The sequence below is a fragment of the Notechis scutatus genome, chromosome 1 (genome assembly GCF_049901735.1).
Source record: "Notechis scutatus isolate UNSWTSFEM ecotype Mainland chromosome 1, rNotScu1.2, whole genome shotgun sequence".
Taxonomy (NCBI): Eukaryota; Metazoa; Chordata; class Lepidosauria; order Squamata; family Elapidae; genus Notechis; species Notechis scutatus.
Genome location: NC_142009.1, coordinates 4,722,465 through 4,750,281, shown reverse-complemented (window position 1 = coordinate 4,750,281; position 27,817 = coordinate 4,722,465). Strand labels below are relative to the sequence as shown.

Here is a 27,817-nt window from a genome sequence, read left to right as displayed (position 1 = left end):
AAGAGAATAGAATAGAATGTAGAAGAGAAGAGAATGTAGAATAGAATAGAATATAGAATAGAAACTAATAGAAGAGAAGAGAATAGAATGTAGAAGAGAAGAGAATGTAGAAGAGAATAGAATAGAATAGAATGTAGAAGAGAAGAGAATGTAGAATAGAATAGAAGAGAGTAGAATGTAGAAGAGAAGAGAATAGAATGTAGAAGAGAAGAGAATAGAATGTAGAAGAGAAGAGAATGTAGAATAGAAGAGAAGAGAATGTAGAAGAGAAGAGAATATAGAATAGAAGACAAGAGAAGAGAATGTAGAAGAGAAGAGAAGAGAGTGTAGAATAGAATAGAAGAGAGTAGAATGTAGAAGAGAATGTAGAATAGAAGAGAATAGAATATAGAATAGAAACTAATAGAAGAGAATAGAATAGAATGTAGAAGAGAAGAGAATATAGAATAGAAGACGAGAATAGAATGTAGAAGAGAATAGAATGTAGAATAGAATAGAAGAGAATATAGAATAGAAGCGAATAGAATAGAATATAGGAGGAAGAGAAGAGAATGTAGAATAGAATAGAATAGAATAGAATAGAATAGAATAGAATAGAATGTAGAAGAGAAGAGAATGTAGAATAGAATAGAATTCTTTATTGGCCAAGGGTGATTGGACACAGATGGAATTTGTCTTTATGCAAATGCTCTCAGTGTACATAAAAGAAAAGATACATTCATCAAGGGTCAAGAATTATCAGGTACAACACTTAATAATAGTCATAGATTACAATAGAATAGAAGGATATAGGAATTGAATTTAAATAGGATGGGATGGTGTAGAGTTGTAATTGCAGGAATGTTCCAATCTCGGATGGCAAACCTCAGATAAAGAATGTTTCCAAGCAAATACAAAGGTAAACAAAGTCACTAATCTAAAGGAGGATTAGAGAGAGGAAGTAAACATATGTTAGACTTTAACTAGAGATAATTAATTGTATGGATTACTGTGCTAAACAGTAACGAAAGTTAAGCAGTAACCAAAGTTAACCAGTGATGGAGGATAACTAAAAATGTGTATAAATGCAAGACTAGACTCCAGTAAAGATCATCATGATTCAGTTGTTCATGATCAAACAACTCGACTGCCTCGTCATTACAACAAGTGGCGCATGAACAGGCACCCTCTTACTTCGTCCGCAAGGATTTGGTGCACCTTCAACCCTTTGTGGTTTCTTCAACCTTTTGGTTTCTGTAAGTATGGGGTCTTCACTTTCTGAGGAACAAAGGAAGCATGTAGATGAATTAGGCTATTTGTTGAAGAAAAATAATACCGAGGTACCACAGAGAAATCTCTTAAGGCTGGTCCAGGAGATTGCAGCTCAGTGCCTATGGTACCCAGAAAAGGGGTCTTTAAAATTAATTGATTGGAAACATTCTTTATCTGAGGTTTGCCATCCGAGATTGGCACATTCCTGCAATTACAACTCTACAGGATGGGAAGGGATATAGAATATAGATATAGAATATAGAATGGGATATAGAATAGAATAGAATAGAAATTAGAATAGTAGAATAGAATAGAAATTAGAATAGTAGAATAGAATAGAAATTAGAATAGAATAGAAATTAGAATAGAATAGAAATAGAAATAGAATAGAATAGAGTAGAATTCTTTATTCGCCAAGTGTGATTGAACACACAGGGGATTTGTCTTTGGTGCATAAGCTCTCAGTGTACATAAAAGAAAAGATACATTAGTAAAGAGTCAAAAGATACAACACTTAATAAGAATCATAGGGTACAATAAGCAATCAAATCAAACTAGGAAACAGTCAATATAAATCATAAGGATAGAAGCCACAAAGTTACAGTCATACAGTCACAAGTGGGAGGGGATGGGCGATAAGGAGTGATGAGAAGATTAACAGTAATAATAGTGCAGACTTTGTCAGTAGTTGAACAGTGTTGAGGGAAATATTTGTTTAACAGAAAGATGGCTTTCGGGAAAAAACTTTCCTTGTGTCTAGTTGTTCTGGTGTGCAGTGCTCTATAGCGTTGTTTTGAGGGTGGGAGTTGAAACAGTTTATATCCAGGATGTGTGAGGGGTGTGTAGATATTTCCACAGCCCTCTTTTTGACTCATGCAGTATGCAAGTCCTCCATGGAAGGCAGGTTGGTAGTAATTGTTTTTTCTGCAATCCTAATTTATCTCTGGAGTCTGTGTCTGTCCTTTTGGGTTGCAGAACCAAACCAGACAGTTATAGAGGTGCAGATGACAGACTCCATCATTCCTCTGTAGAACTGGATCAGCAGCTCCTTTTGGGCAGTTTGAGCTTTCTGAGTTGGTGCAGGAAGAACCTTCTTTGTTGTGCTTTTTGGATGATGTTTTTGATGTTAGAGGGAGACAGGATAGCAGTACTCCAATATTCGATGGGCTGCCCCAAAGAAGAGGCAGGTCAACTTATTTTCCGAAGCCCCCGAAGGCAGGACGAGAAGGGATGGATGATGCAGATGATACAGATGGAAACGAACCAAGGAGAGAAGCGACCCCGGAATTAAGGAGAAACCTCCTAACAGTGAGGAGAATTAACCAGGGGAACAGCTGGCCACCAGAAGGGATGGGTGCTCCATCACTGGAGGTTTTGAAGAAGAAGAGACTGGCTGGTCACTTGTGTCAAATTGTACAGGACAGGGATGTCAAACTGGATTTCCTCGAGGGCCAGATCAGCGGGAGAGGGTTCGCACGCAGGCCCCCCTGTGCCTTGTTTTCTCCCTCCATGGTCTCCTGCACACTCTGGCCATTTTTCGGGCCTTTTTGGGCTGTTTTGTAACCATTTTTGGCCTGTTTTGGGCCTGTTTTTCAGCCTGTTGTGGGCCCATTTTTTTGGCCTTTTTGGGCCCCGTTTTTTTTGGGCTGTTTTGGGCCAGTTTTCCAGACTGGCAGAGTGCTGCAGGAGGCCATGGAGGGTGACAACAAGGCGCCAGTGGGGACACGCAGCCCGCTTTTGCCGCCAGAGGCACCGTGGGCCAGTCCCTTGATATTTCCAGGCTGGCCTCACGGGCCGGATTTAAACACCCCGCGGACCAGCCTTGTGGGCCTTCAGTTTGACACCCCTGGTATAGGAGCTCCTGGCTGGGGAATTCTGGGAGTTGAAGTTGGGACAGGAAGCAACGGAAGGAAACTAACCCAGGAGAGAAGCAACCTGGAATTGAGGAGAAACTTTCTAACAGTGAGGACAATTAACCAGGGGAACTACTTGCCAGCAGAAGATGTGGCTGCTCCATCACTGGAGGTTTTCAAGAGGAGACTGGACAGCCATTTCTCCAGAATAGTATAGGACAGTGGTGGTGAAACTTTTCGGCATCGAGTGCCGAAATGGGAGCGTGTGCGCACCGCAAACCAGAAGAGCACCTCCCTGGCGCGCCATGCAGAAGCGCCGGCCACTTGGTCTTCTGGTTTATAACACACATGCTCATGGGAAGACCAGTTTGCCGCTGCATGCATGCGCACCTGGGAGTGCTCCCGCGCAGGGGTGGGATTCAAATTTTTTAATAACCCGTTCCATGGGCGTGGCTTAGGTGGGTGGGTGTGGCTTGGTGGTCATGTGACTGTGTGGACGTGTCTTGGTGGTCATGTTATTGGCTGGGTGTGGCCAACTCAATATCACTCACATCGAGGCACGCATCTCCTCGCCTGGCCTCTCGTGACTCTGGGGATGCTGCAACGGTCGTAGGTGTGAAAAATGGTCATAAGTCACTTTTTTCAGTGCCATTGTAACTTTGAATGGTCCCTCCACAAGAGCAAAGTATCAGCAAAGGAGGGAAAAAGAAACTCCAGAGAGGTTCCTGAGACAGGAAGTCTCGTCCTGCCAAGAATGTAATAAGGGTTAATGGAGAGGCAGTTTCTGTAGGCAACACCAGAATGTTTCCTTCCTGCCTTCCTTACAGGATTAGCCCAGTAATTTCTTCTAACAACCGGTTCTCCGAACTGCTTAGAAGGTTAACAACCAGTTCTAGAGAATAGGTAGAATCCCACCCCTGCTCCCGCGCATGCAAAGGCCAGCTGGCCAGCATGCATGCGCTCATGAACACCAGCTGGCTCCCGTGCGCATGCGCACTGGGGAAGCTGCTCTTCTGGTTTCCAGTGCTCTTGTGCGCACGAAGACCAGCTGGCCGGAACCCAGAAGAGCAACGGGTGACGGCTGGCGTGCCTGGAGAGATGGCTCTGCATGCCACTTCCAGCATGCGTGCCATAGGTTCACCATCACAGGTAGAGGATCTCCTGCTTGAGCAGGGGGTGAGACTAGAAGACCTCCAAGGTCCCTTCCAGCTCTATTCTGACTTAAACTCCCAGAATTCCCCAGCCACAAACCACCCTTGCTGAGAATTCTGGCATTGGGAAACCCTGGATGGGAGAAGGCTCTATATTTGGTGGCTGACTCCAGGTCAAGTTTAAAAGTCCTGGCGGGTGATTAATGTTTAACTTGTGTTTTCCGAGCAAAGGTTGAGAGGCAGCAGGGCTGGTTTTTGTCCTTTATTGACACCTGGCCTCACCTTCCGGCCCGCTGCCAGTTCTCCCTGCTCTTATCTGCTCCTGGGGCTGCTTTTTGTGAGCCAGGTGGGCATGTGGCATGGACAGGCATTGAAATAATAAAGAACCTTTCCTGAGGACATCAGAGCCATACTTGGAGAGCCAATTTGGTCTAGTGGTTAAGGCACCAGTCTAGAGACTGGGAGACGGTGAATTCTAGTCCCACCTTAGGCACGAAAGCCATCTGGGTGACTTTGGGTCAGTCACCAGGAGGTGGGGAGTTCTAGTCCCGCCTTAGCCATGAAAGCCAGCTGAGTGACTTTGGGTCAATCATCAGGAGACAGTGAATTCTAGTCTAGTTCTATACCTTAGCTATGAAAGCCAGCTGGATGACTTTTGGGTCAACACCCCCATCCCGCCCCCTTACCTGCACTGCGCATGTGTATGCTTCCCGGTTGATTTTCGGCCCGTCTGAGGCCCTTTTCACCCTCCCAGAAGCTCGAGGGAAGCCTTTGGAGCCTCAGGAGGCTGAAAAAACCGTTTTTGCACTTCCGGTATTTCCAGCAGGCCCATTTTTCAGCCTCCTGAGGCTGCAGAGGCTTCCCTTGAGCCTCTAGGAGGGCGAAAAAGGCCTCAAAACGGGCCGAAAAATCAGCTGGGAGATGCACGCATGCGCAGTGCAGGTAAGTTTGGCTGCGGTTCAGGTGCCCGCAGAAATGGCTCTGTGTGCCACCTGTATAGGTTGGCCATCACGGGGCCAATATTCTACATTGCTCAGTTCGTGTCTGGGTGTTTTATCCTTGGGGGAGGGTGGACATTTTATCCTTGGTTGTGGTTGTAAGTTGAGGGGAACCTGTAACTTTATAGCTGGAGTTTCTCTTTCATCATCATCATCATCATGACAGTACCGAGTTCACCTTGCTTTCTTCTTGTTTTCTCTTTCTTTCTTTCTTTCTTTCTTTCTTTCTTTCTTTCTTTCTTTCTTTCTTTCTTTCTTTCTTTCTTTCTTTCTTTCTTTCTTTCTTTCTTTCTTTCTTTCTCTCTCTCTCTCTCTCTCTCTCTCTCTCTCTCTCTCTCTCCCTCTCCCTCTCCCTCCCCTCTCTCCCCTCCCCCTCCCCCTCCCCCTCTCCCTTTCTCTCTCCCTCCCTCTTTCCAAACGGCAGGAGTCCATCTTCGGAGGCAAGCATGAAGGCCCTCCGTCGCCCATGTCGAGCCAGTCGTGCGGAGAGGACCAGAACGCTTCTCCCTCCAAGCTGTCGAAGGAAGAGCTCATCCAGAGCATGGACCGGGTCGACCGGGAGATCGCGAAAGTGGAGCAGCAGATCCTCAAACTGAAGAAAAAGCAGGTCAGCCACTTGCGGAGAACGGGAGTACTTGGTTTTAGATGGTTAAGAAAATCGATATGGCTGCCCAATGCATTCACACTGACTCCGGATGGCTTCACGGAGATTAAAAACCCGATATAGCTAATCCCACCTTAAGAGAGTGTTCTGACCCAAACCTTGTTCCAAAGAAACAAACGCAAAACAGAGGTAATAGCAAAACCTTTTAATGATTCTTTACGAATTCCGTTCCTTCCCGGTTAAAAGGCTGTTTCAAACTCATTGTCTCTGATAAGAACGAGCCTTGCCAAGGTTGTGCAAGGCTGCCAAGGACACCAGATGAAGTGGCCAAGAAATATCTCAAACACAAAGAGTCTCCAAACACCAACCAAGAGAATCCGAACGTCCACAAGGCTCGAGTGCAAAAACGTCTTTGCTTCCTGCAAAGAACTCCGGTTTCTCAGCTGGCTTTTATCCCTTAAGGGAGGGGCCATTACCTTGCAGCCTTACTCCCGAGTCGCCCGTGCTGCTGCAGCTGCTCTTTCCTTCGAGCAGCCCTGCGCACACGCGGACTGCGCACAGGCTCCTCGGGGGCCTCTTCCTCACTGCTGCCAGCCTCCACAATCTCCGAAGGCAGCGTTCCACTCCCCGATAGTCCTGGCCCCATCCCTGCCTCACACGCAGGCCCCTCACCTGGGTTCTCTCTCTCTGAGACCTCAGCCATGTGCACCTGCTGCTGGTGAACCACAACAGAGAGAGACGCTCCATAAGATATTTCCAAATTTATCTCTGCGGGGATGACATTCCACAGGGAGGAAGCCACCACCGAGAAAGCCCCTTCTCTTGGTCCCATGGACCTCCTTAAGAGGGGAGATCCATAATAACTTATTTCCACAGGGAGAAGGCCCTTCTGTTAGGATTCCGGGCAGTCGCCCCTAATTAAATCATGAGCCTCGAAGCCAAGCTTCAAAAACTTCCAAGGATTTATTAGGAGCGAACATGTCGGCATGACCTGCGTAAAGCCGATTCTGAGACACATAATTCACTGTCACCCTTGACCCTGGTTTCCCCCCAACCCCTCTGGGTGTGTCATAATTCATATTCTCCAACCGAAACACATCCACAGCTGAGAGTCAACAATCACGTTCTCCAATTGGGGATTTTTGAGGGCAGAAATTCCAGTAGCTTAGTTACAATCTTTGCAAGATAAGAATGGAATGCGCTTCCGGTCCCCAACTGCCGCACTGCTCTTTCAAATTTATTCCTCCCCCTCTTCTGTTCATGGCAACTTTGAAACAAGCTGTCATGCCTCTGGTGGAGAGGAGGAACAGCCGACAGGGAGTGGAAGTGTGGCTCCGGAGGTTGTGGAGGAGGCTGGGGAAGGGCAGAGGCCGGCTGGGCAGTCAGAGGAGGACCCAGGCCCATCCCCTCTCCATCCTAGGGCACACAGGGAGGAGAAAATAAGGGAGAAATGTGAATGGCTGGTCTACGGGGGAGGAAAGGGCCCTGATCCCCTTCATGGGCTGCAGCTGTGACAACTGGATAAGAGGACAGACATGCATATGGGTGAATGCTGGAAACAAAGCATGGAAATATCTCTAGTTTATGGTTTCTCTCTGAGTTTGGCGTCCTTCCCAGTGTGTGTTCTGTTATCTACGATCGTCCCTCCAGACCTTATCTTGCCTGGTTTGTGTTGCTTTTTCCCCCCTCCTTCTTGTAACTGTTTGTGTGGGAGTTTTTTGTCTCCCGTCAGGGATATTTGAAGCTCGGAAGCAAAGTGAAGGAATAAAAGGGGCTTCACCAGGTTTTTGTGACTGTGTTGGTTTTGTATCCCACACCCTGGGTCATCACATAAGCATAGAAATGTTTCATGAATTGACACCTCCTTCTCGATCCCATTAGATGGACCTCCTTAAGAGGGAAGATCCATACTATCTTATTTCCACAGGGATGATGTTCCACAGGGAGGGAGCCACCGCAGAGAAGGCCCTTCCACTTGGTCCCATTAGATGGATCTCCTTAAAAGAGAAGGTCCATAAGATCTTTCTAATTTTATCTCTGCGGGGATGATCTCCCACGTGGAGAGGACCACCATGGAGAAGGCCTTCTTCGTGGTCCCACCAAATGGACCTCCTGAAGAGAGGAGACCCATAATATCTTATTTCCAATCTTTGCATGGATGATGTTCTACAGGAAGGGAGCCACCACAGAGAAGGTCCTTCCACTTGATCCCACCAGATGGACCTTTCTTAAGAGAGGGGACCATATCGTCTTATTATTTCTCATTTTATCTATGTGGGGATGATGTTCCACAGGGAGGGAGCCGCTATGGAGAAGGCCCTTCTCCTCGGTCCCACCAGATGGACCTCCTTAAGAGAGAGGATCCATAATGTATCCCACCTCCCTGCTCTGGTGGGTCAAGTGGAGGTAACCGGAGAAGGTGGTCCTTCAAATAATCTGGTTATGAGCCACGTAGGGCTGTGAAGATGATACCCAGCATGACACGGGCACGGAAACAGACCAGCAACCCATGCAGTCCCTCACAAGAGAGGCGACACGTGTGCGAATCTAGACCTGCACAAACCTCTGCGGGCTAGATCAACGGAGGCTTCTGGATCCTTTTCAACATGGGCAGGCCCATGTCACACGTAGTCAAAAGAGGAGAGGACATGGGCGTAGGTCACCATGGTTTTTGGAGTAGAATGGTTAAACGTCTTGATAGGTCTAGTCTAATTTACAGGATGGCTCTTGCGTTATGCTAGAATGAATCTGGATGTTTTCAATGGGTTTTCAACCCAGCTACAGGATCTCGGGCCTCCCAGGAGACGTTCATTATGGGTTGCCAATGCAGTACATTTTTTTTTTGTCTGTGGCTCTTGTCTTGTCTCCGATAGAAGAGAAAAGTTTGTAGGTCAGGGTTGAACTGTGGGGTCCTTGGTGCTCTCTGAGCTCGGTGGTTTCCTTGCAGACATTTCATGACCCAGCTAGGTAATGTCATCAGGGGATAGAGGGTATGGAGGGGTGGTGGTTTATGGTCATGCTATAGGAGGGGAAAATGGGGGGGGAGATTGGGGTCCTTGGTGCTCTCTGAGCTTGGTGGTTTTCTTGTAGACATTTCATGACCCAGCTAAGTAACATAATCACTGCTCGAAGAGAGTGGGGTTTGTTCTCTTTCCTTGACTAGGCTGTTGTTCACTCTTGGTTTATCTGAGTTGGCAGTTCCCTTTGGGATATTGTTTATTCCTTGGATTGTGGGTCTGGTGTTAATCCTGATGTTAATTTCTGCTTATCGGGGCATTGATTGCTGCCAAGGAGGTGTTGTGGGCTTTGAGGTTTTTGAGTGTCTCATTGCAGTGGTGTGTAGACGTCGTTTATCTCTGTGTGCCTGTAGATGGCTGATTTGTCAGGAGTGCCCGGCCTCCAGGAATTCTCTAGCATTTTGGGATTTAGCTTGGTTAGGATGCTCAATAGTTTCCCAGCTGAATGCCTTCTCTCGTCTACGTCTTGTCTCTTTCGACCTCCACACTGAGAGAAGAGAAGAGAAGAGCACAGGAAGAAGAATTAAATAGAATAGAATAAGAAGTAGAATTAGAACTAGAAAGAATAGAATAGAATAGAATAGAATAGAATAGAATAGAATAGAATAGAATAGAATAGAATAGAATAGAATAGAATAGAATAGGAATTAGAATTAGAATTAGAATTAGAATAGAATAGAATAGAATAGAATAGAATAGAATAGAATAGAATAGAATAGAATAGAATAGAATTAAGGATGGAATGGAATGGAATGGAATAGAATTAAGGATGGAATGGAATGGAAAGGAATAGAAATAGGAACAGAACAGAACAGAACAGAACAGAATAGAATAGAATAGAATAGAATAGAATAGAATAGAATAGAATAGAATAGAATAGAATAGAATAGAATAGAATAGAATTAAGAATGGAATGGAAAGGAATAGAAATAGGAACAGAACAGAATAGAATAGAATTAAGAATAGAATTAAGAATGGAATGGAATGGAATAGAAATAGGAATGGAACAGAACAGAACAGAATAAAATAGAATAGAATTCTTTATAGGCCAAGTGTGATTGGACACACAAGGAATTTGTCTTCGGTGCAAATTCTCTCAGTGTACATAAAAGAGAAGATACATTCGTCAAGAATCATAAGATACAATCACTTAGTGATAGTCATAGGTTACTACAGTATAAGCAATCAAATCATACATAGGTTACTAATGCGCAATCAAAACATACTAGGAAAACAAATAAAATAAAGATAAAGATACAAGCAACACAGTTATAGTCATAAGTGGGAAGATTACTAGGAAGGATGAGAAGAAGAATAGTAATACAGTCTTACTAAGTAATTTGACAGTGTTGAGGGAATTAGTTGTTTAGCAGAGTGATGGTGTTCGAGGAACAAACTGTTCTTGTGTCTAGTTGTTCTGGTGTGCAATGCTCTATAGCGTCGTTTTGAGGTTGGGAGTTGAAACAGTTTATGTCCGCGATGTGAGGGGCCTGTAGATATTTTCCCAGCCCTCTTTTTGACTCGTGCAGGATACGGGTCCTCCATGGAAGGCAGGTTGGTAGCCATTGTTTTTTCTGCCGTCCTAATTCCTCTCTGGAGTCTGTGTCTGTCCTGTTGGGTTGCAGAACCAAACCAGACAGTGATAGAGGTGCAGATGACAGACTCCATCATTCCTCTGTAGAACTGGATCAGCAGCTCCTTTTGGGCAGTTTGAGCATCCTGAGTTGGCGCAGGAAGAACCTTCTTTGTTGTGCTTTTTTGACGATGTTTTTGATGTTAGAGGGAGACAGGATAGCAGTATTCCAATATTCGATGGGCTGCTGCCCCAAAGAAGGCAGGATGAGGTGCCAGTGGGGACACTGCATCTAATTGTTTGGGCATATTGCCACCCTACAGCGGGGTCCCAAGCGGAAGACTTGAAACAGGTCACGTCCAGGAAGGTGAGGGGTCTGCAATTATTTTCTTAGCCCTCCTTCCGAACCTCCCACGGATCTATACAGATCTCCTACGGAAGGCAGGCGGCTTGCAGTTGTCTTTTTTTTCCCCTGCAGTCCGTTCCAATATTGCTCTGTTTGCAACGGCCGGGCCATCCACCCCTCTCCTTCTGAACTCGCCAAGGCAACATCTGGCCCTCCAGATGTTCGCATTATCTCTGACTCAGTGCCTACGCGCGCGCGTGTGGCTGACGTTCCTCTCTCACCCCCCCTCCTCTCCCTCTGGTCTCTTAGCAACAGCTGGAGGAAGAAGCGGCTAAACCGCCTGAACCGGAGAAGCCCGTCTCCCCTCCGCCGGTGGAGCAGAAACACCGCAGCATCGTCCAGATCATCTACGATGAGAATCGGGTAACGCTTCCTCCCTTCGTCCCTTGCTTAGTCTTGCTGAGAACTTTTGGGGGGAAGGAAGACCTCGTTCGGTCTTGAGATCCTCCTCCTCCTCAACAGGTTCTCTCCCCCCCCCCCCGACTCTCTCAAACTCTCACGATTCCTGGAGCCTGCGGCGTTATGTTTTCTTGTTGCGCGACATTACGGGGAAAGTGGGATTCCTCGTGGCCTCGGGGGGAGAGAAATCATCGATGTAACCGGGGGAGAGCGAATAGCTAATAGTGCAAAGAAGAGCAACTAAGAGGACCAGAGGCTTGGAGACTTAAAAACAAGGGGGGGTCTTCCAACTTGACAGCTTTGAAGACTTGTGGACTTCAACTCCCAGAATTCCTCCTCCAATCCCGTTAGCTCAGGAATTCTGGGAGTTGAAGTCCTCAAGTCTTAAACTTGCCAGGTTTGAAGACCCTTGCTTAAAAAAAAACATACGAAGAATGGTTTGCAGGAATTGGGTTTGGCTAGTCTAGGGAAGGGATGTGGTCAGTGGTGGAATAGAATAGAATAGAATAGAATAGAATAGAATAGAATAGAATAGAATAGAATAGAATAGAATAATAGAACAGAACAGAAGAATAGAATAGAATAGAATAGAATAGAATAGAATAGAATAGAATAGAATAGAATAGAATAGAATAAGGAAAGAATAGAATAGGATAGAATGGAATGGAATGGAATGGAATAGAATAGAATAGAATAGAATAGAATAGAATAGAATAGAATAGAATAGAATAGAATAGAATAGAATAGAATAGAATAATAGAACAGAACAGAAGAATAGAATAGAATAGAATAGAATAGAATAGAATAGAATAGAATAGCAGAGCATTTAGGAATAGAACAGAATAGAACAGAATAGAATAGAATAGCAGAGCAGAGCATTTAGGAATAGAATAGAATAGAATAGAATAGAATAGAATAGAATAGAATAGAATAGAATAATAGAATAGAATAGAATAGAATAGAATAGAATAGAATAGAATAGAAGAATAGAATAGAATAGAATAGAATAGAATAGAATAGAATAGAATAGAATAGAATAGAATAGAATAGAATAGAATAGAATAGAATAGAATAGAATAGAATAGAATAGAATAGAATAGAACAGAACAGAACAGCAGAGCAGAGCATTTAGGAATAGAATGGAATGGAATGGAGTAGAGTAGAGTAGAGTAGAACAGCAGAGCAGAGCAGAGCATTTAGGAATGGAATGGAATGGAATGGAACGGAACAGGGTAGGGTAGAATTTGGAGTAAAATTTGGATTAGAATTTGGAATAGAATTTGGAATAGAATAGAACATTGAAATTTAGAATAGAACAGAACAGGGTAGGGTAGAATTTGGAGTAAAATTTGGATTAGAATTTGGAATAGAATTTGGAATAGAATAGAACATTGAAATTTAGAATAGAACAGAACAAGGTAGGGTAGAATTTGGAGTAAAATTTGGATTAGAATTTGGAATAGAATTTGGAATAGAATAGAACATTGAAATTTAGAATAGAACAGAACAAGGTAGGGTAGAATTTGGAGTAAAATTTGGATTAGAATTTGGAATAGAATTTGGAATAGAATAGAATAGAATATTGAAATGTAGAATAGAATAGAGCAGAACAGAACAGAATAGAGGGAGGAGAGGAGCAACCTGGAATTAAGGAAGAACTTCCTAACAGGGAAGACAATTAACCAGTGGAACAGCTTGCCACCAGAAGTTGTGGGTGCTTCATCCCTGGAGGTTTTTAAGAAGAGACTGGACAGTCACTTGTCTGAAATGGAAGAGGGTTTCCTATTTGAGCAGGGGGCTGGACTAGAAGACCTCCAGGGTCCCTTCCTACAGGTCTATCTGTAGCTAATACTGCAGAGAAGAGCAGCTGACATGATTAAAGGACTGGAGACTAAAATTTATGAAGAATGGTTGCAGGATTTGGGTTTCTAGAGGAAAGAAGGACTGGGAGGGACATGACAAGTAGTCCTCAACGTAGAACAGTCTGTTTAGTGACCGTTTGAAGTTATAATGGCGCTGAAAAAAAAAGTGATTTAGGACCCTTGTTTACACTTATGACCTTTACAGCATCCTGGTGGTCACATGAGGCTCCTTGATAACCGACTCACATTTATGCGGTTCCAGTGTCCATGGGGGGGTCATGTGATCCACTTTTGCGAGCTTCTGACCAGCCCAGTCCAGGGGCAATCCAGGTTCACTTAACAACCGGGTGACTAATTTAACAAAGGCAGTGATTTGCTTAGCGACCGCAGCAAGAAAGGTCGTAAAATGGGGCAAAACTCACTTCACAAATGTCTCACTTAGCAACATAAAGTTGGAGCTCAATTAATTATCCTGACTGAGTAATTAATCGGTGGAACGGCTTCCCTCCAGAAGTTGTGGCTGCTCCAATACTGCCTGAGCAGAGGGTTGGACTAGAAGACCTCTAAGGTCCCTCTCAATTTGGTTATTCTACTTCCTTTCCTTTCCTTTCCTTTCCTCTCCTTTCCTCTACTCTCTTCTCCTCTACTTTCCTTTCCTTTCCTCCCTCTTTCCTTTCCTCCCTCTTTCCTTTCCTTTCCTTTCCTTTCCTTTCCTTTCCTTTCCTTTCCTTTCCTTTCCTTTCCTTTCCTTTCCTTTCCTTTCCTTTCCTCTCCTCTCCTCTCTTCTCCTCTCCTCTCCTCTCCTCTCCTCTCCCCTCCCCTCCTTTCCTTTCCTTTCCTTTCCTTTCCTTTCCTTTCCTTTCCTTTCCTTTCCTTTCCTCTTCTCTCCTCTCCTCTCCTCTCCCCTCCTTTCCTTTCCTTTCCTTTCCTTTCCTTTCCTCTCCTTTCCTCCTCCTCTCCTCTCCTCCCTCTTTCCTTTCCTTTCCTCCCTCTTTCCTTTCCTTTCCTTTCCTTTCCTTTCCTTTCCTTTCCTTTCCTTTCCTTTCCTTTCTTCCTTTCCTCCTTCTTTCCTTTCCTTTCCTTTCCTCCCTCTTTCCTTTCCTTTCCTTTCCTTTCCTTTCCTTTCCTTTCCTTTCCTTTCCTTTCCTTTCCTTTCCTTTCCTTTCCTCCCCTTTCCTTTCCTTTCCTTTCCTTTCCTTTCCTTTCCTTTCCTTTCCTTTCCTTTCCTTTCCTTTCCTTTCCTTTCCTTTCCTTTCCTTTCCTTTCCTTTCCTTTCCTTTCCTTTCCTTTCCTTTCCTTTCCTTTCCTTTCCTCCCTCTTTCCTTTCCTCCCTCTTTCCTTTCCTTTCCTTTCCTTTCCTTTCCTTTCCTTTCCTTTCCTTCCTTCCTTCCTTCCTTCCTTCCTTCCTTCCTTCCTTCCTCCCTCCCTCCCTCCCTCCCTCCCTCCCTCCCTCCCTTCTCTATCTCCGGAGGTTTTTAAGAAGAGATTGGGCAACCCTTTGCCCAGAACGGTCTAGGCTCCCCTGCCTAAGCAGAGGGTTGGACTAGAAGACCTCCCAGGTCCCTCCACAACTCGGTTACTCTGTTCAATACCGTTGTTTCTGTTTCCCTTCTCCGCAAACAGTTAACCTGAGGGACTGACCGGCATGCAGGCGAGGGTTGTGTGTGTGGTGGGGGAGAAACATTGGCAGCCTTACACCATGATCAAAGTAAACCTAATAACGCCCTTCTGTTGAACTTCTCATTTTCTTGGGAGCCTTCAGAAGTTGCTTCCGCCTTAGTCTGCCTCAGTCTGGGAGATGTTTCTCGCCTTCCCGGTCGAGCCAGCAGCTGAAAACAGCCTTCCAGGTGGTCTCAATTCCAATTCTGGCCTGAGCAGACCCTGGTTAGCTTTGGAGGGTAGCCCAGATGTGGCTTTTTTAAAAAAACAACAACAACAACATGGGCTGTTCCTCCTCTTTGGTTGCTGAACCGCCGCCCTCTTTTGCAACGCCCAGCACTCAACCATGGACAAAATGGCGGAACTGGTTGCTGCTGTTATTTATTTATTTGGGATTGACGGGCCGCCCAACCGTAGGTGGATTCGGAGTAACGTACAAAAAGTTAGGGAAGAAAAAAAAACATTAAAAAGAGCCAGTTAGGCCTAGTGGTTAAAGCACTAAGGCTAGAAATTAGGAGCCGGTGAGTTCTAGTTCCGTCATCAGCATGAACATCTGGCTGGGTGATTTTGGGCCAATCACCAGGAGACGGGGAGTTCTAGTCCCGCCTTGGGCGTGAAAGCTGGCTGGGTGATTTTGGGCCAATCACCAGGCGACCGGGAGTTCTAGTCCCGCCTTGGGCGTAAGTGGGAGTTCCTTCCTTCCTTCCTTCCTTCCTTCCTTCCTTCCTTCCTTCCTTCCTTCCTTCCTTCCTTCCTTCCTCCCTCCCTCCCTCCCTCCCTCCCTCCCTCCCTCCTTCCCTCCTTCCTTCCTTCCTTGTTTAGCAACTTCACAGTTCACAGAGTTGGAAGGGACCTTTGGAGGTCTTCTAGTCCAATCTGCCTGCTCAGGCAGGAAACCCTATACCATTTCAGACAAATGGCTGCCCAAGCTCTTCTTAATTAATTAGGAGGACAGAGAACAGAGAACAGTAGAATAGAGAACAGAATAGAATATAGAATGGAACGGAACAGAATAGAATAGAATAGAATAGAATAGAATAGAATAGAATAGAATAGAATAGAATATTGGAGTGTAGAATAGAATAGAATAGAATAGTATATTGGAGTGTAGAATAGAATAGAATAGAATAGAATAGAATAGAATAGAATAGAATAGAATAGAATAGAATAGAATAGAATAGAATATTGGAGTGTAGAATAGAATAGAATAGAATAGAATAGAATAGAATAGAATAGAATAGAATAGAATAGAATAGAATATCGGAGTGTAGAATAGAATAGAATAGAATAGAATAGAATAGAATAGAATAGAATAGAACATAGAATAAGGGAGGGGAGGATAGAGCATAGAGCTGGAAGGAATCCTGGAGGTCATCTAGTCCAGCCCCCTGCTCAAGCAGGAGACCCTTATAGCATTTCAGACAAATGGCTGTCCAGGATCTTCTGAAAAAATTTCCAGTCCTTTGGCTGGACACGGCAGGACTCCAAGTTCAGTGCCTGCAGCTATTTGGACACCAAACAAACCGTGGCATCCCGGTCTCTTCCCCTCTTCCTCTCTTCCCCTCCCTCTCTCTTCCCCTCCCTCCCTTCTGTGTACGGTGGAAACTGGACTCCGCTGAATGATAAGTGTGAGGCGGATGAAAAGAGAGACTGACAACCCCTCCCAGGGGGATGAAAAGGAGGGGAAGGGGCTCCGATTCCTCATTCCCCCCCCCCCCCACCCCCACAACGGACACAGGTACAGCTAGTCCTCGACTTAGCGACCGTAGCTGAGCCAAAATTTCTGTTGCTAAGTGAGACCTCAAAGGACTTTTGCCCCTTTTCTTGCCATCGTTGTTAAGTGAATCCCTTCTGTCGTTAAGCGAGTCAGGCTCCCCCCTTGACTTTGCTTGTCGGAAGGTCGTCAAAAGAGGATCATGGGACTCTGGGGCAGCTGCATCCGTCATAAATACGAATCAGTTGCCAAGCTTCTGAATTTTGGTCACGAAACCAGGTTGTTAAGTGTGAAAAATGGTCGTAAATCAACATTTTTCAGTGCCGTTGTTCCTCTGAATGGTCGCTAAACGAACTGTTGTCAATCCAAAGCTGCTTGTAGTCCTGGACTTACAACCCTTCACTTAGTGACTGTTCGAAGACGCAACAGCACTGGAAAAAAAGGTGACTTAGGCCTGGTCCTCGCATTCACAACCGTCGTCCCATCCTCACGGTGATGTGATCCACTTAACAATCGCAACGATTCGCTGAACGACAGTGGCAGAAAAACGGGCGCAACTCAGTGGAGATCCATCTTGCTTAGTAGCAGAAATTCCAGTTGCGGTTGTAAAGGGAGGACCCCCTGCCAGTCATAAAACACTTCCTTGTGTTTGAAAAGAGCTTTTTTCCCCCCTTAGCACCTTTTCCCCAAACACGAGGCTCGAAAAGGAGATGGAACTGCTGGGAGGTTGCAAACGTTGATGTGGAATTCTGGGTAAAGATTGACTTCTCCTTTCCTGTATTGCAGAAAAAAGCAGAGGAAGCTCATAAGATTTTCGAAGGGCTGGGCCCCAAGGTGGAGCTGGTGAGTTCCTCCTCCTCCTCCTCTCCTCCTCCTCCTCTCCCTCCTCCCTCCTCCTCTCCCTCCTCCTCCTCTCCCTCCTCTTCTCCTCCTCCTCTTCCTCCTCCTCTTCCTCCTCCTCTTCCTCCTCTTCTCCTCCTCTTCCTCCTCCTGCTTTTCTCTCCCTCCTCCTCCTCTCCCTCCTCCTCATCTCCCTCCTCTTCTCCTCCTCCTCCTCTTCCTCCTCCTCTTCCTCCTCTCCTCCTCCTCTCCCTCCTCCTCCTCTCCTCCTCCTCTCCTCTCCCTCTTCTTCTCTTCCTCCTCCTCCTCTCCTCCTCTTCCTCCTCTCCTCCTCTCTCCTCCTCCTCCTCTCCCTCTTCTTCTCTTCCTCCTCTTCCTCCTCCTCTTCTCCTCTCCCTCCTCCTCCTCTTCTCCTTCTGTTCTCACCTGCTCTTCTCCTCCTCCTCTCCCTCCTCCTCCTCTTCTTCTCCTCCTCCTCCTCTTCTCCTCCTCCTCTTCTCCTCCTCCTCCCCTCTTCTTCTCTCCTCCTCTTCCTCCTCCTCTTCTCCTCCTCTCCCTCCTCCTCCTCTTCTCCTTCTGTTCTTCTGCTCTTCTCCTCTCCCTCTTCTCCTCCTCCTCCTCTTCCTCCTCCTCTTCCTCCTCTCCTCCTCCTCCCTCTCCTCTCTCTCCTCCTCCCTCCTCTCCCTCTTCTTCTCTTCCTCCTCCTCCTCTCCCTCCTCTTCCTCCTCTCCTCCTCCTCTCCTCCTCCTCCTCTCCCTCTTCTTCTCTTCCTCCTCTTCCTCCTCCTCTTCTCCTCTCCCTCCTCCTCCTTTTCTCCTTCTGTTCTTCTCCTGCTCTTCTCCTCCTCCTCTCCCTCCTCCTCCTCTTCTCCTCCTCTCTTCTCCTCCTCCTCTCCCTCTTCTTCTCTTCCTCCTCTTCCTCCTCCTCTTCTCCTCCTCTCCCTCCTCCTCTCCTCTTCTCCTTCTGTTCTTCTGCTCTTCTCCTCTTCCTCTTCCTCCTCCTCCTCTCCCTCCTCCTCCTCCTCTTCTTCTCCTCCTGCTCTTCTCCTCCTCCTCTCCCTCCTCTCTCTTCTCCTCCTCTCCCTCCTCCTCCTCTTCTCCTCCCCTCCCTCCTCCTCCTCTTCCCTCCTCCTCTCCCTCCTCCTCTTCCTCCTCCTCCTTCCCTTCCTCCCCTTCCTCCTTCTCTTCTTTCTCCTTCTCCTCCTCCTCTTCTCCCTCCCCTCCCCTCCTCCTCTTTCTCTTTCTCCTCATCCTCTTTCTCCTCCTTCACCTCTTCCCTTCTTCTTCTCTTTCTTCTCCTCTTCCTCCTCCTCCTCCTCCTCCTCCTCCTCTCTCTCCTCTCCCCCTCCCCCTCCCCTTCCTCCTCTTTCTCCTTCTCTTTCTCCTCCTCATCCTACACCTTCTTCTCTTTTTCTCCTCCTCCTCCTCCTCCCCTCCTCCTTCCTCCTCCTCCTCCTCCCCCAACTCCCCTTGTCCTCCCCTTCCTCCTCTTTCTTCTTCTTCTCCTCCTGCTCTTTCTCCTCCTCCTCCTCCTCCCCACTCCTTCTTTTCTTACTTCTCCTCCTCCTCTTCTTTATTCTTCTCCTCCTCCTCCTCCTCCTCTCCCCCCCTTGTTGGCTTTCATCCCCCTCTAAGGAAGGGACTTTCTTCGAAAGCAGGAAGAGAAGCAAAGATCTCTGGCCTAACCACCTTTGCTCGGGTTGGAAACGGCAGTCCTGGTTTGCTTGCTTAACAACATTGTCATTTGCCCTGGTTACTTCCAAATTGTTTCTCAGCCAAGAACTTTGTGCTTTGGAAATCTGGTGCTTTCAATCTCTTTGATTTTTACTTTCTAGTTTTTTACTTCATTTTTTTTTTTATCCTTCCAATCTTGGTAAATGAACAGAAAGGTGAAGTTTCGGAGTTTCTGGCCTGGACCCCTATAGCCTGTTTCAAAAAAAAGTTTCAATAAAAGATTTTTTTTTTTTAAGCTCGGGATTGAAATGAGGTGCTCTGAGCTTGGAGGTTTGTTTGCTAGACATTTAATGGCCCAACTGAGCAACATCATCAGTACTAGAAGGGAGGAGGAGGAGGACTGTGAGGTCCTTGGTGCTCACTGAGCTGGATGGTTTTTCTGCAGACGTTTCATGACCCAACTAGGGAACGTCATCAGTGCTAGAAGGGAGGAGGAGAAGGAGAAAGAGGAGAAGGAAGGAGGCAATGAAGGAATCCTTGACACTCTGAGCTGGGTGGTTTCCTTGCAGATACTTCATGACCCAACTAGGGAACATCATCAATGCTAGAAGGAAGTGGAATTTGTAAGAGGAGGAGGAGGAAGGAAGGAAGGAAGGAAGGAAGGAAGGAAGGAAGGAAGGAAGGAAGGAAGGAAGGAAGGAAGGAAGGAAGGAAGGAAGGAAGGAAGGAAAGGGAGGAAGGTGTTACCTGGCCTCTCTGAGCTGTGTGGTTTTCTTGCAGATTTTCATGAAACTAGGAACGTCATCAATGCTAAAGGAAGGAATTTGTAAGAGAGGGGGAGGAAGGAAGGAAGGAAGAGGAAGGAAGGAAGGAAAGGAGGGAAGGTGAATTGGCTCTCTGAGCTGGGTGGTTTCTTGCAGATCCATGCCCAACTAGGGAACATCATCAATGCTAGAGGAAGTGGAATTTGTAAGAGAGGAGGAGGGAAGGAAGGAAGGAAGGAAGGAAGGAAGGAAGGAAGGAAGGAAGGAAGGAAGGAAGGAAGGAAGGAAGGAAAGGGAGGGAAGGTGTTAGCCTTGGCTCTCTCTGAGCTGTGTGGTTTTCTTGCAGATATTTCATGACCCAACTAGGTAACGTCATTAGTGCTAGGAGGGAGTAGTTTGCGGAGTAAAGGAGGAGGAGGAAGGTGGGGTTTTCGGTACTCTCTGAGCTTGGTTGTTTTCTTGCCAACATTTCATTACCCAAGTAGGTAACATCATCAGTGTTAGGAGGGAAGGGCAGTTTGCTCTCTGTTTAACTACCAGGAAGAAAACCCACCCATTCACTGACAGACACCTAACTACTTAGTCCATAAGCCGAGAGAGTTGTGCCCGGATTCAACTTACATCCGACATAAACGCAGCTAAGTTTCCGTCTTCTTTTCCCACAGCCTCTTTACAACCAGCCTTCTGACACAAAAGTGTACCACGAAAACATCAAAACGTAAGCAAATATGGATATGATTTCCTTTAGATTTTTGCAGGCGGGGTAGGGAGTTGCTTATTTTTTTAAAAAACGGAATTTATTTTATGCTTATTCTTACGTCAGTTCGTTTAGTGACTTTTAAAAGTTAAAATGGCACCGAAAAAAGGGACTTTTGATCGTTTTTCACACCTACGACCTTAAATTGGCAGCTGGCTCATATTTACGACGGTCGCAGTGTCCTGGGGTGTGTGTCAGATGGTCCCCTTTTGTGACCTTCGGACCAGCAAAATCCACGGGGGAGGCCAGATTCACTTAACAACCGGATGACTAACTTTTTTTTTTTTTGAAAATTTTATTTGGGTTTTCACAAAAAAAACCCATAATACAAATAAAACATCTTTTTTTGAAAATAGCATGTTCCCGGGTTATCACTTCTTCATACAGACACAAACTCAATTTCATGCTCATTTTTGTGTTGTATTCCATATCTTATTACTGTTTTACATTTTCTACATCTTTTCTCATTAAACAAATTTTCCCCTGTAGTTACTAATTGGAGTATGACACGTTTATATCTTTTAATTTTATCCATTTAACTCTTATTTAGGCTTCAATATATACCCTAAAGTTATTTTTTTTATAGTTTAAATTCCAGGGTACCTTACGTTGTTGCTTTTGCAGTTTAACCCGGTCAAGCAAAACTTTCTCTTCTTATCTTCCTCCTGCACATTCTTTTCCGGTCGAGTTCTTCTTTGTGGTGGCCATTTCTGACCACCGCTGCAGCCGCCTTCGGGAAAGGGAATAATGGCCAACTGAGGAGGAGAGATGTGGCTCTCCTCAACCCTGCTGGCAGTCTCCCCCCTCTTCACCACTTCTACGGGGTGGCTTAGCCCTGAAACCAGCCGGCTCGGGGTGCTCCGGCGGCGAGCACGGATCGAAACAGTGCACAATCGCGGTTTTGGTCTGTCGGCGAAGGAACTCAAACTGGAAGACTAACTTTTATCAGCTGCAATGATTCGCTTAACAACGGTGGCAAGGAAGGTCGTGAAATGGGCTCAAAACTCGCCTCACAAACGTCTTGCTTCATGACAAGAAATTTTGCCCTCTGTTGCGGTTGTAAGTCAAAGGACTGCCCATCGTTATTACCAGTGGTCCTCAACTTACAACTGCAACTATTTCTGTTGTTAAGCGAGGCCATGACCCCCAGGATGCTGCCATTGTCGTAAACACACACCATTGAAAGTGCCCGGATTTTGATTGCCTGACCAAGGGGAATACTACGACGGTCGTAAGTGCAAGGAACAATTGTGAATGGCTTGTTTTTTTCCAGTGCCATTGTAACTTGGAACGAATGGTTGTAAGTTGAGGAATAAATAGCCTTTTCAGGGGTACGAACTAAACTGCTCAAAAAATAAAGGGAACACAAAAATAAGACATCCTACATCTGAATGAATGAAATATTCTTATTAAATACTTTGTTCATTACATAGTTGAATGTGCTGACAACAAAATCACACAAAAATTATCAATGGAAATCAAATTTAGCAACCCATGGAGGTCTGGATTTGGATCTACACTCAAAATTAAAGTGGAAAAAAACACTACAGGCTGATCCAACTTTGATGTCATGTCCTTAAAACAAGTCAAAATGAGGCTCAGTAGTGTGTGTGTGGCCTCCACGTGCCTGTATGACCTCCCTACAACGCCTGGGCATGCTCCTGATGAGGTGGCAGATGGTCTCCTGAGGGATCTCCTCCCACACCTGGACTAAAGCATCCCCCAACTGGACAGTCTGTGGTGCAACGTGGCATTGGTGGATGGAGCCAGACGTGATGTCCCAGATGTGCTCAATTGGATTCAGGTCTGGGGACGGCGGGCCAGTCCATAGCATCAATGCCTTCGTCTTGCAGGAACTGCTGACACACTCCAGCCACATGAGGTCTAGCATTGTTGTGCATTAGGAGGAACCCAGGGCCAACCGCACCAGCATATGGTCTCTCACAAGGGGTCTGAGGATCTCATCTCGGTACCTAATGGCAGTCAGGCTACCTCTGGCAAGCACATGGAGGGCTGTGCGGCCCCCTAAAGAAATGCCACCCCACACCATTACTGACCCACTGCCAAACCGGTCGTGCTGGAGGATGCTGCAGGCAGCAGAACATTCTCCATGGCGTCTCCAGACCCTGTCACGTCTGTCACATGTGCTCAGTGTGAACCTGCTTTCATCTGTGAAGAGCACAGGGCGCCAGTGGCGATTTGCCAATCTTGGTGTTCTCTGGCAAATGCCAAATGTCCTGCAGGTGTTGGGATGTAAGCACAACCCCACCTGTGGACGTCAGGCCCTCATACCACCCTCATGGAATCTGTTTCTGACCGTTTGAGCAGCAACATGCACATTTGTGGCCCGCTGGAGGTCATTTTGCAGGGCTCTGGCAGGGCTCCTCCTGTCCCTCCTTGCACAAAGGCGGAGGTAGCGGTCCTGATGCTGGGTTGTTGCCCTCCTACGGCCTCCTCCACATTTCCTGATGTACTGGCCTGTCTCCTGGTAGCGCCTCCATGCTCTGGACACTACGCTGACAGACACAGCAAACTTTCTTGCCACAGCTCGCATTGATGTGCCATCCTGGATGAGCTGCACTACCTGAGCCACTTGTGTGGGTTGTAGACTCCGTCTCATGCTACCACTAGAGTGAAAGCCCCGCCAGCATTCAAAAGTGACCAAACCATCAGCCAGAAAGCATAGGAACTGAAAAGTGGTCTGTGGTCACCACCTGCAGAACCACTCCTTTATTGGGGATGTCTTGCTACCTGCCTATGCTTTCCACCTGTTGTCTATTCCATTTGCACAACAGCATGTGAAATTGATTTGTCAATCAGTGTTGCTACCTAAGTGGACAGTTTGATTTGACAGAAGTGTGATTGACCTGGAGTTACATTGTGTTGTTTAAGTGTTCCCTTTATTTTTTTTGAGCAGTGTATTTCTCCGTAAGGTGGATGCCAAAGAACCATGGAGGAATTATTAGTAAGGTTTTTTGGGGGAGCAGGGAGGAGTTGAACTGGGTGTGACTTCTTCCACGCACCCACAGACTTCCTGAATACTTTTATCAACACAACCTGTATTTTTTTTTCCATCCCCCTAGTCCTCCCACAAAGGGGGACATGTACCAAAATGCTGTCCCCCTTTGTGAGCGAAGGAGGAAAATTTGGGTGTGAAATTACGTCCCAGAAGCTTGTCTCTCAGCTCTAGTGTGTGTGTCTCCCCCATCTTTCTCTCTCTTTTTAGGAACCAAGTGATGAGAAAGAAGCTGATTTTGTTTTTCAAGAGACGGAATCATGCCAGAAAACAAAGGGTATGGTTGTGTTGTGTCGTTTTCCTTCCTTCCTTCCTTCCTTCCTTCCTTCCTTCCTTCCTTCCTTCCTTCCTTCCTTCCTTCCTTCCTTCCTTCCTTCCTTCCTTTCCTTCCTTTCCTTCCTTTCCTTCTTCCCTCCCTCCCTCCCTCTCCCACTCCTCCTATCTCCCTCCCTCCTTCTCCCTTTCTCCCTCCCTCTTTCTCTCTCTTTCTCCTTCTCTCCCTCCCACTCCCTCTCTCCCTCCCACTTCCCTCTCTCTCTTTCCCCCCTCTCCCTCCCTCTCTTCCTCCCTCCCAGTCCCTCCCTCTGTTTTTCCCAGTCCATTTCCCACTCCCTCACTCCTTCCCCTCTTTCTTCCTCTCCCTCCCTTTCTCCCTCCATCTTTCTCTCTTTCCTCCTCCCCTCCCTCTTTCCCTTCCTCCTCTTTCTCCCCTTCTACTCTCCCTCTCTCTCCTTCACCCTCCCTCCTCCCATCCCTCCCATTTCCCACTCCCTCACTCCTTCCCTCTCTCTCTTCCTCTCCCTCACCTTTCTCCCTCCATCTTTCTCTCTTTCTCCCTCCCTCTCCCTCTTTCCCTCCCTCTCCCAATCCCTCCCTCCCTCTCCCCCGGTCTCTCTCTGTTTCTCAGTCTCCCTGACTCTCTCCCTCTTTGGTCTCTGGGCCACCCCTAGGAGCAGAAGATCTGCCAGCGCTACGACCAACTGATGGAGGCCTGGGAGAAGAAGGTGGACCGGATTGAAAACAACCCCCGGCGGAAGGCCAAGGAAAGCAAAACCCGGGAGTATTACGAGAAGCAGTTCCCGGAGATCCGGAAGCAGCGGGAACAGCAGGAGAGATTCCAAAGGTGAGGCAGGGCCAAAGAGGGCCCCGGTTGGGACCTCGGTTGGGTGGGGCGCCTCTCCCCGAACACCTGCGCCCATCCCATCCCATGCTCAGGCAGGAGGGGTACATTGGGGGGGTCCCCTCTGGCCAAGGGCTTCGGGCCTTTTTCTGCCGTGGCTCCCGATCTCCAAATGCAGAAGTTAGGACTAGGATGGCTCTCGGCCCGATTCATCCCTTAAAATTAAATAAAAAATATTCAGTTTAAAATTAAATAAATGTTTTTTTTTTCCTTTCGCTCAATTAATATTTAATCCTTAGCTCTTTAATCTTTAAACTAAAGGCCTTTAATCTTTGTTAAATAAACATTTACGTATTCAATTTTTATTCATGAAAGGTTGATTTAAATTAAAATGGAATAAATGGTTTACTTATTTCTCTAATTTCTTTAATCTTTAGAATTTATCTAAAGATGTTTAATCTTTATTAAAGATGTATTTGTTAAATCTTTATTAAGTAAAGATTTATTTAATTTAATATTAAACTATTTATTTAAATTTAATTTAATTTAATTTAATAATTTAATTTAATTTAATTTAATATTTAATTTAATATTTAATTTAATTTAATTTTTAATTTAATTTAATTTTTAATTTAATTTAATTTATTTGCTGTCTCACTAAGAGGCTACTCTAGGCGGTTTACAATGATAGAGTGAACAGACGTAGGAACAGAAACAGAATAATAACACAAGCCCAATGAGAATACAGAAAGTCCTCGACTTAACGACCACAATTGAGCCTGAAATTTATGTTGCTAAGTGAGAAATTTGTTAAGTGAATTTTGCCTTCTTTTACGACTGTTCTTGCTGCGGTTGTTAAATGAATCACCGCATTTGTTATCTTAGTCACAGTCATTAAGTGAGTCTGGCTTCCCCATTGACTTGCCTTGTGAGAAGGTCACAAAAGTTGGTCACGTGACCTTGGGATGATACAACCGTCATAAGTACATGCCAGTTGCCAAGCATCCAAATTTTGACCACCTGGCCACGGCGATGCTGCAACTGTCGTAAGTGTGGGAAATGGTCCTAAGTCCCTTTTTTTCAGTGCCATCATCACTTTGAACGGTCACTAAACGAACGGTTGTGTCATGCCCCTGTTGGAGTCTGACTCTGAGGGAGAGGAGGAACAGCCGACAGGGAGTGGAAGTGGGGCTCTGGAGGTTGTGGAGGAGGCTGGGGAAGGGCAGAGGCCGGCTCAGCAGCCAGAGGAAGACTCAGGCCCATCCCCTCTTCATCCTAGGGCACGCAGGGAAGAACGGAGAAGGGAGCAATATGGCTAATGGGAGAGGAAGCGGCCATGATCCCCCTCATTGGCTGCAGCTGGGGGGGAATAGTATATAGGAGGGGCGTTTAAAACACAGTGTTGCTAGAAGCAAAGCGTGTTTTATTTCTGGCTGAGGTTGATCTTGGTTGGCATTCTTACAACGGACTGTGCCTTGTTATCTTCTTGAAGTTTGTAATTAATTATCCTGGTCTGTCGTGGAAATTCCTTCAGTGCGATTTGTTTTGGTTTTTTTTTTATTTCTCCGTTATCTGTTCTTTGAGTTTGCACTGTATTTCTTTCTTTTGGAGACTATTTTGGAAAGAGTTTAATCTCCAACTGAGAATAATTGAACATTGGGGCCAAGTTGGAGGCATTCAAGGATATTTCTTTACGTTTTGGACTTTGTTACGTGTGTGCTGCTTCCCGGATCATCACAGGTTGTAAGTCAAGTGTCAACTCGTAAAACATTCCTGGCCTGCTCTCGAGTTGCCATAGGCAGGAGTGGGGGGACAACTGATCGAGAAGCTCGGTTGCTATGATCAGAAGCACATTCCACGCATACTTTTCTCCAGATTGTATCCAAGGTTATTAGAGCAAGCTGGAGGCTCATGTTTTCTACAGCCCGGGAAACTGCTCTGTTGGAGAATGTGATTTATGACACTCCTCCGTTGGAGAATGTGATTTATGACACTCCTCCGTTGGAGAATGTGATTTATGACACACCTCCGTTGGAGAATGTGATTTATGACACACCTCCGTTGGAGAATGTGATTTATGACACACCTCCGTTGGAGAATGTGATTTATGACACACCTCTGGTTGGAGAATGTGATTTATGACACACCCTGGGAGGAGGGGGGGAAACAGGGTCATAGGTGGGCAGTAAATTACGTAGGACAGAGCCTGTGATGACCCGGGACGTGGCACAAAAGCAACAAAGTCACAAAAGTAGGTAAAGTCCCTTTAATTCCTCCAACTGGGCCCCCAATGTCCAATTATCATCCGCTGGAGAGAGAAAAAACTCTCGGAAGAACAGTCTTCAAAGGGAAGAAACTCAGTCTGAACCCAAAGTACATATAAATTATAAATAAAAAACCAACACAAACCACCCTGCAGCAATTAATGAGACAGGGCAGGATGAGGAATTGCAGATTTCAAAAGATAACGAAACACACACAGTTGGGAGGACGCCAGAACCCAGATAAGACTTGACAAACAAAGATAATGCACGCTTTGCTTCCAGCAAGGTGCTGTGTGCAAACCCCCCTTTTATCCTGTTTTCCCAGCTGCGGCTAATGAAGGGAATCAGGGCCCTTTTCTCCCCCGTAACCCGGGTTGCTCCCTTCTCCGTTCCTCCCTGCATGCCCTAGGATGAAGAGGAGATGGGCCTGGGTCTTCCTCTGAATGTCCAGCCAACTGTGCCCTTCCCCAGTTTCCTCCACAGCCACCGGAGCCACGCTCGCACTTCCTGCTCGGCCTCCCCCTCAGAATCAGATTCCAACAGGGGCATGACAGAGCCGACTGCACTAGGGAAAGTGCCGACATGTTGTTCCTCATAAATAATTGGATTTCTTTTGAAACTGGGCTCATGAATTAATTAGAGCATCCGTCGGAACCCTGACATCGAGGACTTACACATCAATACAAACCCCAACAGCCTTTAATCCAAAGTTTCTTCTTAACCTTCTTAACCCTTGTGCCACCTCTGCAGGGTTGGCCAAAGAGGGACCGGCCTTTCGGCCACCATCGCTCGGAGTGAACACGAAATCTCCGAGATCATTGACGGGCTGTCGGAACAGGAGGTGAGAGCGGCCGCTTTCCCCGGAAGGTTTGGGGAAGGGCGAAGGGGGAGACGCT

At 46.2% G+C, this 27,817-nt stretch overlaps 1 protein-coding gene across 1 annotated transcript in view; it reads left to right on the top strand.

The window, feature by feature from the left end:
- The window catches only part of NCOR1 (nuclear receptor corepressor 1), a 192,026-nt gene that overhangs the window by 37,986 nt on the left and 126,223 nt on the right, over positions 1-27,817 (top strand). Inside the window, 7 exon segments of the mRNA XM_087968131.1 lie at positions 5,678-5,860; positions 11,103-11,216; positions 17,274-17,330; positions 20,430-20,482; positions 23,748-23,814; positions 24,488-24,660; positions 27,672-27,762. Of these exon segments, the coding sequence (XP_087824257.1) occupies positions 5,678-5,860; positions 11,103-11,216; positions 17,274-17,330; positions 20,430-20,482; positions 23,748-23,814; positions 24,488-24,660; positions 27,672-27,762 (738 nt within the window).